The sequence below is a fragment of the Nerophis lumbriciformis genome, linkage group LG05 (genome assembly GCF_033978685.3).
Source record: "Nerophis lumbriciformis linkage group LG05, RoL_Nlum_v2.1, whole genome shotgun sequence".
Classification (NCBI taxonomy): domain Eukaryota; kingdom Metazoa; phylum Chordata; class Actinopteri; order Syngnathiformes; family Syngnathidae; genus Nerophis; species Nerophis lumbriciformis.
Window position 1 is genome coordinate 54,847,647 of NC_084552.2, and position 13,009 is coordinate 54,860,655.

The 13,009-nt window shown below is 45.7% G+C and overlaps 2 protein-coding genes and 1 non-coding gene across 3 annotated transcripts; 2 read left to right on the top strand and 1 right to left on the bottom strand.

Annotated features, from left to right (window-relative positions):
• The first annotated feature begins 69 nt into the window (after positions 1-69).
• rpl18a (ribosomal protein L18a) lies at positions 70-4,618 on the top strand. Its single transcript, XM_061959714.1, has 5 exons — positions 70-187; positions 2,494-2,673; positions 4,103-4,232; positions 4,305-4,414; positions 4,489-4,618. Exons 1-5 carry the CDS (start codon positions 170-172, stop codon positions 4,579-4,581), a joined length of 531 nt encoding a protein of 176 aa, XP_061815698.1. The 5' UTR covers positions 70-169; the 3' UTR covers positions 4,582-4,618.
• On the top strand, positions 2,259-2,393 carry LOC133607025 (small nucleolar RNA SNORA68). The gene has a single exon (XR_009815357.1). It is a non-coding gene; the product is annotated as a small nucleolar RNA SNORA68 (small nucleolar RNA).
• Positions 4,619-7,558: 2,940 nt separating the features above from the next.
• On the bottom strand, positions 7,559-10,425 carry kcna1b (potassium voltage-gated channel, shaker-related subfamily, member 1b). The gene has a single exon (XM_061959715.1). The coding sequence runs from the start codon at positions 9,949-9,951 to the stop codon at positions 8,485-8,487; it is 1,467 nt and encodes a 488-aa protein (XP_061815699.1). The 5' UTR covers positions 9,952-10,425; the 3' UTR covers positions 7,559-8,484.
• Positions 10,426-13,009: the final 2,584 nt, after the last annotated feature.

The window sequence follows — 13,009 nt, forward strand, 5'->3', positions numbered from 1 at the left end:
TATTCAATTAAATCGTATTTATTTAGTTATTATTTAAAAAATGTTTGCATGCTTTGCTTCATTTTTGTTGGCGGAATTTGGCCGGAAGTCCGTCCTCCTGTCGACCATTTGACGTGTGCAGTCTCCGCCCTAAGACTTCCTCTTTTACTGTGGCTGGGCGAAAGGCACCATGAAGGCGTCCGGCACTGTACGTAAAAATGATAAATTCACCTTCAAAAACGGACGGGACGAAAATCCCGCGTGTAGATATTGACTTATAACGACAAAGGCTTCCCATTGTTGCTTTGATATGTGTAAAAGTTTCGTCCTTTGTCGATCGATTGCACGTTTTTTGCTCCGGTGTCGATTTGCTTCCAACATGGCGGCCGCGACACCATGTGGACGACGACGACGGCGTAAAAGAGGACTTTAGTGTAACTGGACGGAACTAGTTACTGCTCTTATTTTATTTGCAGAAAACTTTGTTTGGTTTCGTGATGTAAATTTAGCCCACTTTAAACGCCGACTTAACGGAATGCTAACGCATGCTAATGCTAACGGTTACAGTGGAATGTTTCTGTTTAATGGAAGTAAATAAGTAGGCGTTTAACGTAAGTTTTGCACCTGGACGAGCCCTCGTGTTCATATACAGGTAAAAGCCAGTAAATTAGAATATTTTGAAAAACTTGATTTATTTCAGTAATTGCATTCAAAAGGTGTAACTTGTACATTATATTTATTCATTGCACACAGACTGATGCATTCAAATGTTTATTTCATTTAATTTTGATGATTTGAAGTGGCAACAAATGAAAATCCAAAATTCCGTGTGTCACAAAATTAGAATATTACTTAAGGCTAATACAAAAAAGGGATTTTTAGAAATGTTGGCCAACTGAAAAGTATGAAAATGAAAAATATGAGCATGTGCAATACTCAATACTTGGTTGGAGCTCCTTTTGCCTCAATTACTGTGTTAATGCGGCGTGGCATGGAGTCGATGAGTTTCTGGCACTGCTCAGGTGTTATGAGAGCCCAGGTTGCTCTGATAGTGGCCTTCAACTCTTCTGCGTTTTTGGGTCTGGCATTCTGCATCTTCCTTTTCACAATACCCCACAGATTTTCTATGGGGCTAAGGTCAGGGGAGTTGGCGGGCCAATTTAGAACAGAAATACCATGGTCCGTAAACCAGGCACGGGTAGATTTTGCGCTGTGTGCAGGCGCCAAGTCCTGTTGGAACTTGAAATCTCCATCTCCATAGAGCAGGTCAGCAGCAGGAAGCATGAAGTGCTCTAAAACTTGCTGGTAGACGGCTACGTTGACCCTGGATCTCAGGAAACAGAGTGGACCGACACCAGCAGATGACATGGCACCCCAAACCATCACTGATGGTGGAAACGTTACACTAGACTTCAGGCAACGTGGATCCTGTGCCTCTCCTGTCTTCCTCCAGACTCTGGGACCTCGATTTCCAAAGGAAATGCAAAATTTGCATGGTTGGGTGATGGTTTGGGGTGCCATGTCATCTGCTGGTGTCGGTCCACTCTGTTTCCTGAGATCCAGGGTCAACGCAGCCGTCTACCAGCAAGTTTTAGAGCACTTCATGCTTCCTGCTGCTGACCTGCTCTATGGAGATGGAGATTTCAAGTTCCAACAGGACTTGGCGCCTGCACACAGCGCAAAATCTACCCGTGCCTGGTTTACGGACCATGGTATTTCTGTTCTAAATTGGCCCGCCAACTCCCCTGACCTTAGCCCCATAGAAAATCTGTGGGGTATTGTGAAAAGGAAGATGCAGAATGCCAGACCCAAAAACGCAGAAGAGTTGAAGGCCACTATCAGAGCAACCTGGGCTCTCATAACACCTGAGCAGTGCCAGAAACTCATCGACTCCATGCCACGCCGCATTAACGCAGTAATTGAGGCAAAAGGAGCTCCAACCAAGTATTGAGTATTGTACATGCTTATATTTTTCATTTTCATACTTATCAGTTGGCCAACATTTCTAAAAATCCCTTTTTTGTATTAGCCTTAAGTAATATTCTAATTTTGTGACACACGGAATTTTGGATTTTCATTTGTTGCCACTTCAAATCATCAAAATTAAATGAAATAAACATTTGAATGCATCAGTCTGTGTGCAATGAATAAATATAATGTACAAGTTACACCTTTTGAATGCAATTACTGAAATAAATCAAGTTTTTCAAAATATTCTAATTTACTGGCTTTTACCTGTATGTAGTCACATCAGGTGTAACGTTTTTTAAATGGTTTTGTTTGCACACCAACCCAAAAGTCACATGATGCCAGTGATGTGATTTTTATTCTGGTGTGCAGAAAGCAAATTTGATCCTTGTCGCCTTTCTCTGATGCTGCAGTGCCTTTGAAAGTGAATTCAAGGATTAACATCGTTTGTATCTGGAACTATGTATTTCACCTGCAGTACATGAAAGCTACCATTTCCAGGATGTTCACAATACCTGTGTTAACTTGTCTTCTTTGTGTGTAAAGCTCAGAGAGTACAAGGTCATCGGGCGTCTGCTGCCCTCTGCCAAGAACCCGTCCCCCCCTCTGTACCGCATGAGGATCTTTGCCCCCAACCATGTGGTGGCCAAGTCTCGTTTCTGGTACTTTGTGTCCCAATTGAGGAAGATGAAGAAGGCGTCAGGCGAGACTGTTTACTGTGGACTGGTAAGTGCACTGCAAAAAGTCAGTGTTCAAAAACAAGAAACATTTTTACAAAAAATAAGGGTATTTTATTTGAACTAAGCAAAATTATCTGCCAGTAGAACAAGAAAATTTGGCTTGTCAAGACTTTTCAAAACAAGTAAAATTAGCTAACTTCAATGAACCCAAAAATACCATAAGTTAAAGTTAAAGTACCAATGATTGTCACACACACTAGGTGTGGTAAAATGTGTCCTCTGCATTTGACCCATCCCCTTGATCACCCCCTGGGAGGTGAAGGGAGCAGTGGGCAGCAGCGGTGCCGCGCCCGGGAATCATTGTGGTGATTTAACCCCCAATTCCAACCCTTGATGCTGAGTGCCAAGCAGGGAGGTAATGGGTCCCATTTTTATAGTCTTTGGTATGACTCGGCCGGGGTTTGAACCCACAACCTACCGATATCAGGGCGGACACACTAACCACTAGGCCATTGTGTTAAAATAAGTATATTGTCACTAATAACATGAGCACTTTTCTTGGTAGAAAAAAAGAGACCTTTTTGCTCAATATGTTGAAAAATATTCTTAAATTAAGTAAATGCTAGTGCCATTATCTTGACATAATGATATGCGCTTGGCATTACATTTCTTGAAACCAGAAAACTTATACTAAAAACAAATTTATTGTTCTTAATGGATAAGCAACAAGGCTTGTTACACTCGAGGTCTCCTAGCCGCTCAGGCAAATCATATTGTCCAAAAATGCATTTTTCCATCGATAACATGACATCATCGCGCCAAGTGCGTGCTCTTTCAGTCAATTAGTGTGCATATATACAGCCCGGCCCCCGGCCCAAAAAATTTTGAATTGTAATTCTGAAGAATTCATCTGAATGTGCATGAACTATTTCTGTTAAAAAATGTTAGAAATGTCACATGTTAAATGTTTAAAAATTAACTGTCAGCAGTTTACTGTACTGCGCCAACTGTACTACTTTATAAGTACGTATTTTCTATTGTTTCATTGAAAATAAAACCGCAAAGTCCATCCGTTTTTAATAATGAGACAAAATTGTGTCAAAGTCATGATTTTTTTTTTCATGCTTGAAATAAGAAAATATTACTTTAAAAAAGTAGTTTTATACCTGTGAGTGTTGACACAGCTTTGCAACAGTTGATATTCTAGTTTCAAGCATGTTTTACTCTATAGGTCATAAAATCTCAGCTACAAGCTGTAATATCTTACTGAGATAATTTAGGACCAAAACCCTTAAAACAAGTAAAACACTCTAACATAAAATCTGCTTAGTGAGAAGAATTATCTTATCAGACAGAAAATAAGCAAATATCACCGTTATTTGAGGTATTTAATCTTACTTAGATTTTCAGTTTTTGCTGTCGTGTGACGCGCCGATTGCCCTAAACGACCATCAGTTAACACAGCTTGTGTCCAGGTCCACGAGAAGACCCCTCTGAAGGTGAAGAACTTTGGCATCTGGCTGCGTTACGACTCTCGTAGTGGCACTCACAACATGTACAGAGAGTACCGTGACCTCACCACCTCTGGAGCTGTCACACAGTGCTGTGAGTGACCTTTGACATTTGTGAGGGCTGTGTAGTGTGTCCAATGTCTAAAAAAAAATTGTCTCCTTGCAGATCGGGATATGGGAGCTCGCCATCGTGCTCGCGCCCACTCCATCCAGATCATGAAAGTGCAGGTCATTGCTGCCAACAAGTGTCGCAGACCGGCCATCAAGCAGTTCCATGTGAGCCTCGCCTTCCACTCGTCGACACGTTTCACTTTATTTCCGATTAACCTGGAGCTGTTTTCCTCCCGCAGGATTCTAAGATCAAATTCCCACTGCCTCACCGGGTCCTGCGCCGCCAGCACAAGCCGCGCTTCACCACCAAGAGACCAAACACCTTCTTCTAAACGTGTGGCCCAAATAAAGTTATCTTGTGGAATGAAACATACTTGTTTTGTTTTGAATAGTCATTAGAAACAAGTGGCTGACAGGGAAGCCTCCAACTGTAAATGCACACCATAAAAGTGGATGGAACAATGTGAAAGTTTAAGCCTGAGGGGTATCCATTTTTAAAGACAAGAAAATCTGATATAAAGGGTTTTTTTTTGTTTTCAACTGCTGTATAAATGGTTGCACTATAACACAAAGATTATATATATATATATATTATTTTTTTAAGTCTAAAGACAGTTGTTCCTCAGTCTAACTTGTTTTGTGAACTTTAGCACCTATGTGCACTGCAAAAAAGAACTAACAAAATACTAGATTTTAGGCAAAAGCACCATATTTTTCGGAGTATAAGTCGCACCTGCCCAAAATGCATAATAAAGGATACAAACATAAGTCGCACTGGAGCCCGGCCAAACTGAAAAAAACTGCGACTTATAGTCCGAAAAATACGGTACTAAAAACTAGTGTAATATCCGTCCATGCAGCTAGTTAATTTTACTTGGGAAGGCATACTAGATAAAGATGTCTAGAAATTAGCAGGACATCAAGCTAGAAATAAGTATTAATTGTCAATTCTTAAAGTAAGATGTTACAAAATCGTTAAGACAATACTTTCTCTGTGGTGAAAACCAAAATGTCTGATTTGAACAGTTATATTCTCAATTTTAACATTTTTAAACTACAATTGGCCCTAGTGTGCGAACATGAGTGTGAATATTGTCTATCTGTGTTGGCCCTGCGATGAGGTGGCGACTTGTCCAGGGTGTACCCCGCCTACCGCCCGAATGCAGTTGAGATAGACTCCAGCAGCCCCCGCGACCCCGAAAGGGACAAGCGGTAGGAAATGGATGGATGGATGGAACAGGCAAATATAATTATTTCTGCTAAAATTAAGAGTATGCTGTTCAGTCAATAACTAAAAAAAAAATCGCTCTTAAAACTCGGGAAATTTCTAGGAATACAATTTAAAATCTTGCTTGTCCAGGGTGTACCCCGCCTTCCACCCATGTGCAGCTGGGATAGGCTCCAGTGACCCCAAAAGAGACAAGCGCTAGGAAATGGATGGATGGATGGGCAAGTGATAAATAATTTTACAGTGGCTGAGAAAGTGTCCATAGGAGAGCAGTGTTTAGTAGCTGCTGTGCTGGCTGCTAAGCTTTTCTACTGCCCCCATGTGGGTAACAATGGAATCAACTGGATCAATACCAGTCAATAATTGTGAAGTGAACCATTTTTATATAGAGCTTTTCTGTAGAGACTCAAAGCGCTTTACATAGCGAAAGTCATTATCTACATCTTTAAGCTACATTCAAACCAGTGTGGGTAAAATGTTTTGCCCAAGGACACATCTGCAGTGACTAGGATGGTGGAAGCAGGGATCGAACCTGGAACTCTCAAGTTGCTGGCATGGCCGCTCTACCAATACAGCCACGCCGATCAATGTCGTCAACATCTATAGAAATATTGCTGGGGGGGGGGGGGTCAAAGGTCACATTTTAAACAGACAATTTCTGTGGTCACGTGACTTCGAAGATGGTGATTCATGAGTCAGGCACATGTAGTGTGGCAGAGCGAGACGTCACGTGTTCATTTCGTCTTTTGGCGAGCATGAAGACACGCCCCCTGCAGTGCACAATGTCAAAGAGTAGAGACTAACATCAGTTGATTCCCTGCACAACCAGCACGTGCCCCAATGTTTACTAATATGTGGCTAATGCTGTTAGCATGTTGGGTCTCCATCAAGATGAGGTCAGCTGCTGGTTCCAGCAGCCGGCGTGCGCATGAATATTTGATCCAGAGGTGGTGTCACATGACCAGCTGACGTTGACGTGACCGGCGGGGGTCACTGTGGGTCGGCACGTCCTGTCTGGTTCACTAATTTCCCTACATCTGCCGATCGTGGCGTCCGTCTTGGAACAGCAAAAAGTAAAAAAACAAATAAATAAAAAGCTCTTTCAAAGTGTCGTTAAGTGAAGAACTTTGGTAAATTATTGTAGAACCCTTTCTGGGACATCATCGCCATGGTTCGCTGGTTCAGTTTAATCTACAGATGTCCGATAATATCGGACTGCCGATATTATAGCCGATAAATGCTTTAAAATGTAATATCGGAAATTATTGGTATCGGTTTCAAAAAGTAAAATTTATGACTTTTTAAAACGCCGCTGTGTACACGGACGTAGGAAAAGCCTGATCCCTGCAGCTATAGCCGCCCTTAACAGCAGGCCCGGCCGACCTGTCTGACAAGCCTGTAAATGTGTGTTAGTCATGTATGATGTCTTTTTGTTATTTTTTTTTGTGATGTGTAATGTCTAGTGTTTAAATGTACAGCAGTGACAATGAATTTCCCCAAGGGGACCAATAAATCTAATCTAATCTAATCTACAGAGCGCCAATAAACCTTAAAGGCACTGCCTTTGCGTGCCGGCCCAATCACATAATACCTACGGCTTTTCACACACACAAGTGAATGCAACGCATACTTGGTCAACAGCCATACAGGTCACACTGAGTGTGGCCGTATAAACGACTTTAACACTGTTACAAATATGCGCCACACTGTGAACCCACATCAAACAAGAATGACAAACACATTTCGGGAGAACTTCCACACCGTAACACAACAGAACAAATACCCAGAATCCCTTGCAGCACTAACTCTTCCGGGACGCTACAATATACACCTCGCGCTATCTCCTACCCCCCCACCCCCTCTCTCAGGGAGAGCATGTCCCAAATTCCAAGCTGCTGTTTTGAGGCATGTTAAAAAAAATAATGCACTTTGTGACTTCAATAATAAATATGGCAGTGCCATGTTGGCATTTTCTTCCATAACTTGAGTTGATTTATTTTGGAAAACCTTGTTACATTGTTTAATGCATCCAGCGGGGCATCACAACAAAATTAGGCATCATCATGTGTTAATTCCACGACTGTATATATCGGTATCGGTTGATATCAGAATCGATAATAAAGAGTTGGACAATATCGGAATATTAGATATCGGCAAAAAAGCCATTAACAGACATCTCTAGTTTAAACCCACCTTGACCCGTGCCAAAGAGTCATGTGGGGTCACCGGGGCCAAATTTTAAGTTTAATTTAATTTGGAGGTCCTCCACCCTTACAAAATGAATGCACCGCAAAATAATCTGTAGATTTCCAAGCTTTATTATTAGGACGAAATGAAATGAACAGTGTCTTTCAACAATGGAACAATGCTCTTTCATATCACCTTTTGGCCTGCATTCTACTGCCGGCCGCTGATTGGTCAGAGGCTGCGTGCTGTCAATGCCTCGGGGCGACTTGGCGCTCTATGCGCCCACTTTGCGAACGTGGCCCCCCTTGCGCAAAACCCACGCACGCGCATGTTCTGCGTGTAAGGCGCCGCGGCCCTGGAGGTCAACGCGTTTCATCACTTCCTGTTTACGTGAAAAGACGACATCACCATGAGAAGAAAGATGATGAGGCTGTCACATGTCATCAACGTCGCATGATGCAGTCACCTGGGTGGTGTCAGCGCGTCCGTGTACGTCTGCGAGCGGCGCGAAGGCACTTGGTGAGACGATTTGAAGGCACTAAACGTCAGAGAAGGACAAAAGCCGCCATCCTTAAGCAACCTCTGACATGCGCGCACGCAGACAGCGATGAAGATGAGGCCGCATGCTGGAGAAGAGGGGTCTACACGTGCGTTGCCATGACGACAAGCACTAACCCTGCCTCCTCCAAATGTCCACAAAGAGTTTTTATTTAAGGAAGTCTAAAAGTAGGACTAAACAAGCAATCAGCGACATGCTAATGAGGCTAACACTTTGATGCTAGCGTCCGTAATCAAAGGTGCTGTTACCGTGACAACAGCCTCACACGTCCGTCAGCAGCTTGGCACCGTACACACAGTTGCGGGTTGGCGGCGTGCAGTTGGCGCCGCGAAGGTTAGCCTCGCGCAGGTTGTCGATGCTGTTGTCCACGTACTCGGACTTGCTGAGCAGCGAGGAGACGTCGTCCGGCGCCAGGTTCTGTTGGCTGACGTGGAGCAGCTGGGCCTGCTCCTCGCCGTCAGTCTCGCGGTGGTAGAAGTAGTTGAAGTTGGACACGATGACGGGCACGGGCAGAGCAATGGTCAGCACGCCGGCGATGGCGCACAGCGAGCCCACGATCTTGCCGCCGATGGTCACCGGGTACATGTCGCCGTAGCCCACCGTCGTCATGGAGACCACAGCCCACCAGAAAGCGTCCGGGATGCTGGAGAAGTGCGACTCGGGCTCCTCGGCCTCGGCGAAGTAGACGGCGCTGGAGAAAAGGATGACGCCGATGAAGAGGAAGAAGATGAGCAGGCCCAGTTCGCGCATGCTGGCCTTGAGGGTCTGACCCAGGATCTGCAGACCCTTGGAGTGGCGGGACAGCTTGAAGATGCGGAAGACGCGCACCAGGCGGATAACGCGGAGGATGGCGAGCGACGTGGCCTGCTCGCCGCCGCCGCCGCCGCCACCACCGCCGCCCCCTTTCCCCTCCTTGTCGTCCGGGTCGTCGGCCAGCTCGGTTCCGAGCGTGATGAAGTACGGGATGATGGCCACCACGTCGATGGAGTTCATCATGTTCCGGAAAAAGGCCATCTTGCTGGGGCAGGCGAAGAAGCGCACGAGGAGCTCGAAGGAGAACCAGATGATGCAGAGCGTCTCCACCATGAAGAACGGGTCCGTTAGCACGTAGCTTCTGTGGCTACCAGTTGAGTTCCCCGCCGCCCGCCGCCGCTCGCCCACGTCCTCCTTGAGCTCGGGCAGCGTCTCCAAGCAGAAGATGACGATGGAGATGAGGATGACCATCACCGACACGATGGCGATGCCCCGGGCCGGGCCAGAACTCTCCGGGTGCTCGAAGAGGAGCCACACCTGCCGCTGGAATTCTTTATCGGGCAGCGGGCGCTCCTCCTCGCGGATGAAACCCTCGTCCTCGCGGAACTTCTCCATGGCCTCGGCCCCGAGTTCGTAGAACTTGATCTCCTCGGAAAACATGTCCAGCGGGACGTTGACGGGTCGCCTCAGCCGACCCCCGGACTGGTAGTAGTACAAGATGGCGTCAAAGCTGGGCCGGTTGCGGTTGAAGAAGTACTCGTTCCGCAGCGGGTCGAAGTAGCGCATCCTCTTTTTAGGGTTCCCCAGGAGCGTGTCAGGGAAATGCGCCAACGTCTTGAGTTGCGTCTCGAAGCGAAGACCCGACACGTTGATGACCACGCGCTCGCAGCACTCGTGCACGTCGCACTCGTCGTCCTGAGGGTGACCCGGCAGAGTGGCGCTCTCGTCCACGTTGTCCGTGGACACCACCGTCATGCTTGTGGAGGGGGGCGTGGGGCGGGAGGGGGGTGGGGGGGTGGGGAGAGGGGAGGGTGCAGGACAGGAAGTGCAGGTCAGAGCGGCGGGCTCCTAGTCCATCATCATCATTATCATCATCTTCATCATCACCTGCAGGAGGCGGACATCTCAATGCGTCCTTTGCTGTCACTCGAACGTGCACGCGCGGTGGGGGGGGGGAAATCAGTATTCACTCGTGCTCGTGCTCCGCGTCGTCAAGGTGTTGTTTTCCCGCTCGCACAAGCCCGCTGGACGCGCGCACGACCGGGCCGAGTCCCGCCAACCGGCGGCTGACAAACATGCTGGCCGTCACGCGCACGGAGCCCGCAGCGCAATCTCCCCTCGTTCCTCGTCTCGGTGGTCTTTCTGGATCGGGACCGTCACAAAATCCGGCAGCGGAGCGCGAGTCCGTGCACGCTCATTGGAAACATATTGTCGCGTGGAGGAGGGAGGGGCTAGGTGGAGGGGAGAGGGGGGGGCGATACGACGCATTGCAGACTCACTTTTGGCGCCACAGTGAGAGAGTCCACGGACTGATCCGAGACCAGCGGCGGGGAATATTCCTGTGTTGCCATGGCGACTGTGTCACACACACTTGCGGCACGTGAAGGTCACATGACACGCTGTCAGTCACCTTGTAAGCGCCCGCCCTTCCGCGCCGGGGGGGGGGTCACCGTTTGTGACCTTTGACCCCCAGAGGATGCAGGTTCGGAGTGTTGTGACGCGTGCAAAATGCCAACTCGTTCCCACGCGCCCCGGCGAGGACGCCGATGCGAGCGGCAGCTGCGGCGCCCCCCATTCATAAAGGCTGCTTATATAACGCGTGCGCCCCCTCGACGTCCGACGCTATTTTTAGGCGCCGTAGCATGCGGGGTAAAGAGCGCGGCCGAGTCGCCCTTGAAGACTGCCATGCGACTTTAAGCGAGCAATTATTAGCATCACGTCACGCCAACAGATGATGGAAGGACGTCCGAGGGCCTGTCAAGATGGCGGCCGTGACCGCGTCTGACAACAGAGATGGCTTACACTGAGATCCTGTAGTTACAACAAGAACAACACCGTTGCCGTGACGATGACGTCTTCCACTACATTTTAACCTTGGCCTTACACACACATACACACACGGTTTAACACACATTCACCTAGGTCAAGGGTCGGCAACCCAAAATGTTGAAGGACCACAAATACAAAACAAATCTGTCTGGAGCCGCAAAAAATTCAAAGCCATATTACATACAGATAGTGTGTCATGAGATATAAATTGAATTAAGAGGACTTAAAGGAAACTAAATGACCTCAAATATAGCTACAAATGAGGCATAATGATGCAATATGTACATATAGCTAGCCTAAATAACATGTTAGCATCGATTCATGCAGTGACCAAATATGCCCGATTAGCCCTTCACACAAGTCAATAACATCAACAAAACTCACCTTTGTGCATTCATGCACAGAGTTAAAAGTTTGGTGGACAAAATGAGACAGAAAAAGAAGTGGCATAAAACACGTCCTGGAAAGTCGGAGAAAGTTATACATGTAAACCAGGGGTGCTCATTACGTCGATCGCGATCTACCGGTCGATCTCGGAGGGTGTGTCAGTCGATCACCAGCCAGGCATTAAAAAAATAGTCCTAAAAATGAGCGATCATAAATCTTCACTATGACGTCACTTTCGTCACTTGATTGACATTCACGGCACCCGAGGGTCTTCTGAGATGAAAATTACCGACTGGAAGGCGAGAAACACTTTATTTCAACAGACTCTGGCGCCGTACCTGTCGTCAAAACTCCAAAGACCGACTGCACAGTTGCACAATAAAAGCTCTGCTTCATCCTGCCTGCGCTACCAAAATAAGAGTCTCAGAAAGCTGGCGTGCACAAGCTAGCAAGCTACGGAGTTTGCCGACAATGTATTTCTTGTAAAGTGTATAGAAAGGAGTACGGAAGCTGGACAAATAAGATGCCAAAAACCAACCACTTTCATGTGGTATTGGACAGAAAGGAGGACTTTTTTTCTCCTCCATTCAAAAATGCGGACGTTATCATCACCACTGTCTGATTCCAATCAATGCAAGTCATCAGAATCAGGTAATACACCAACTTATATTCTTGTCTTCATGAAAGAAAATAATCTATATGTGTTAAACATGCTTGTATTATCTTTAACCACCTTTTAAGTTGTTAACAATATTAACTATATGTGTTAAACATACTTGTTTTATCTTTAACCACCTTTAAGTTGTTAACAATATTAACTATTTGTGTTAAACATGCTTGTATTATTTTTAACCACCTTTAACTTGTTAACAATATTAACTATATGTGTTAAACATGCTTGCATTATCTTTAAACACCTTTAACTTGTTAACAATAATAACTATATGTATTAAACATACTTGTATTATCATTAAACACCTTTAATGTATTAACAATATTAACTATATGTGTTAAACATGCTTGCATTATCATTAAACACCTTTAACTTGTTAACAAAAACATATATTTCATAAATAAGTAAATATAAATTATATATATGAATGAGGTAGATCCCCACGACTTGATCAATTGAAAAGTAGCTCGCCTGCAGAAAAAGTGTGAGCACCCCTGATGTAAACAAACTACGGTGAGTTCAAGGACCGTCAAAATTAGCAGGACAAAACGGCGCTCGTCAAATATTTGAATCAGTGAAGCATGTTTAATATAAACAGTGTGCTTTATAACAATTACGGAGGTTTGTGTCATATTTGTCCTCCTACAGAAACCATATTAAAACAAAAAATATATATTTTTTTCCCCTCATCTTTTTCCATTTTTCATACATTTTTGAAAAAGCTCCAGGGAGCCACTAGGGCGGCGCTAAAGAGCCGCATGCAGCTCTAGAACCGCGGGTTGCCGACCCCAGACCTAGGTACACAGGTGTAGGTACACTTTAACACTTTTTCACATCAACACACGTACACTTTACAGTCATACACTTTGACACGTGTGCACATTTACACACACATGCACCCATAGGTGCCGTTTCCGTGGTTGC

What these genes read in the sequence shown, in the direction of transcription:
- rpl18a (XM_061959714.1), top strand. An exon ending in TGGAGCTGTCACACAGTGCT is followed by an intron (nt 4,233 to 4,304) that starts GTGAGTGACCTT and finishes GTCTCCTTGCAG; the next exon opens with ATCGGGATATGGGAGCTCGC. An exon ending in CGGCCATCAAGCAGTTCCAT is followed by an intron (nt 4,415 to 4,488) that starts GTGAGCCTCGCC and finishes TTCCTCCCGCAG; the next exon opens with GATTCTAAGATCAAATTCCC.
- kcna1b (XM_061959715.1), bottom strand. Translation starts at nt 9,951, where the DNA reads ATGACGGTGGTGTCCACGGACAACGTGGACGAGAGCGCCACTCTGCCG.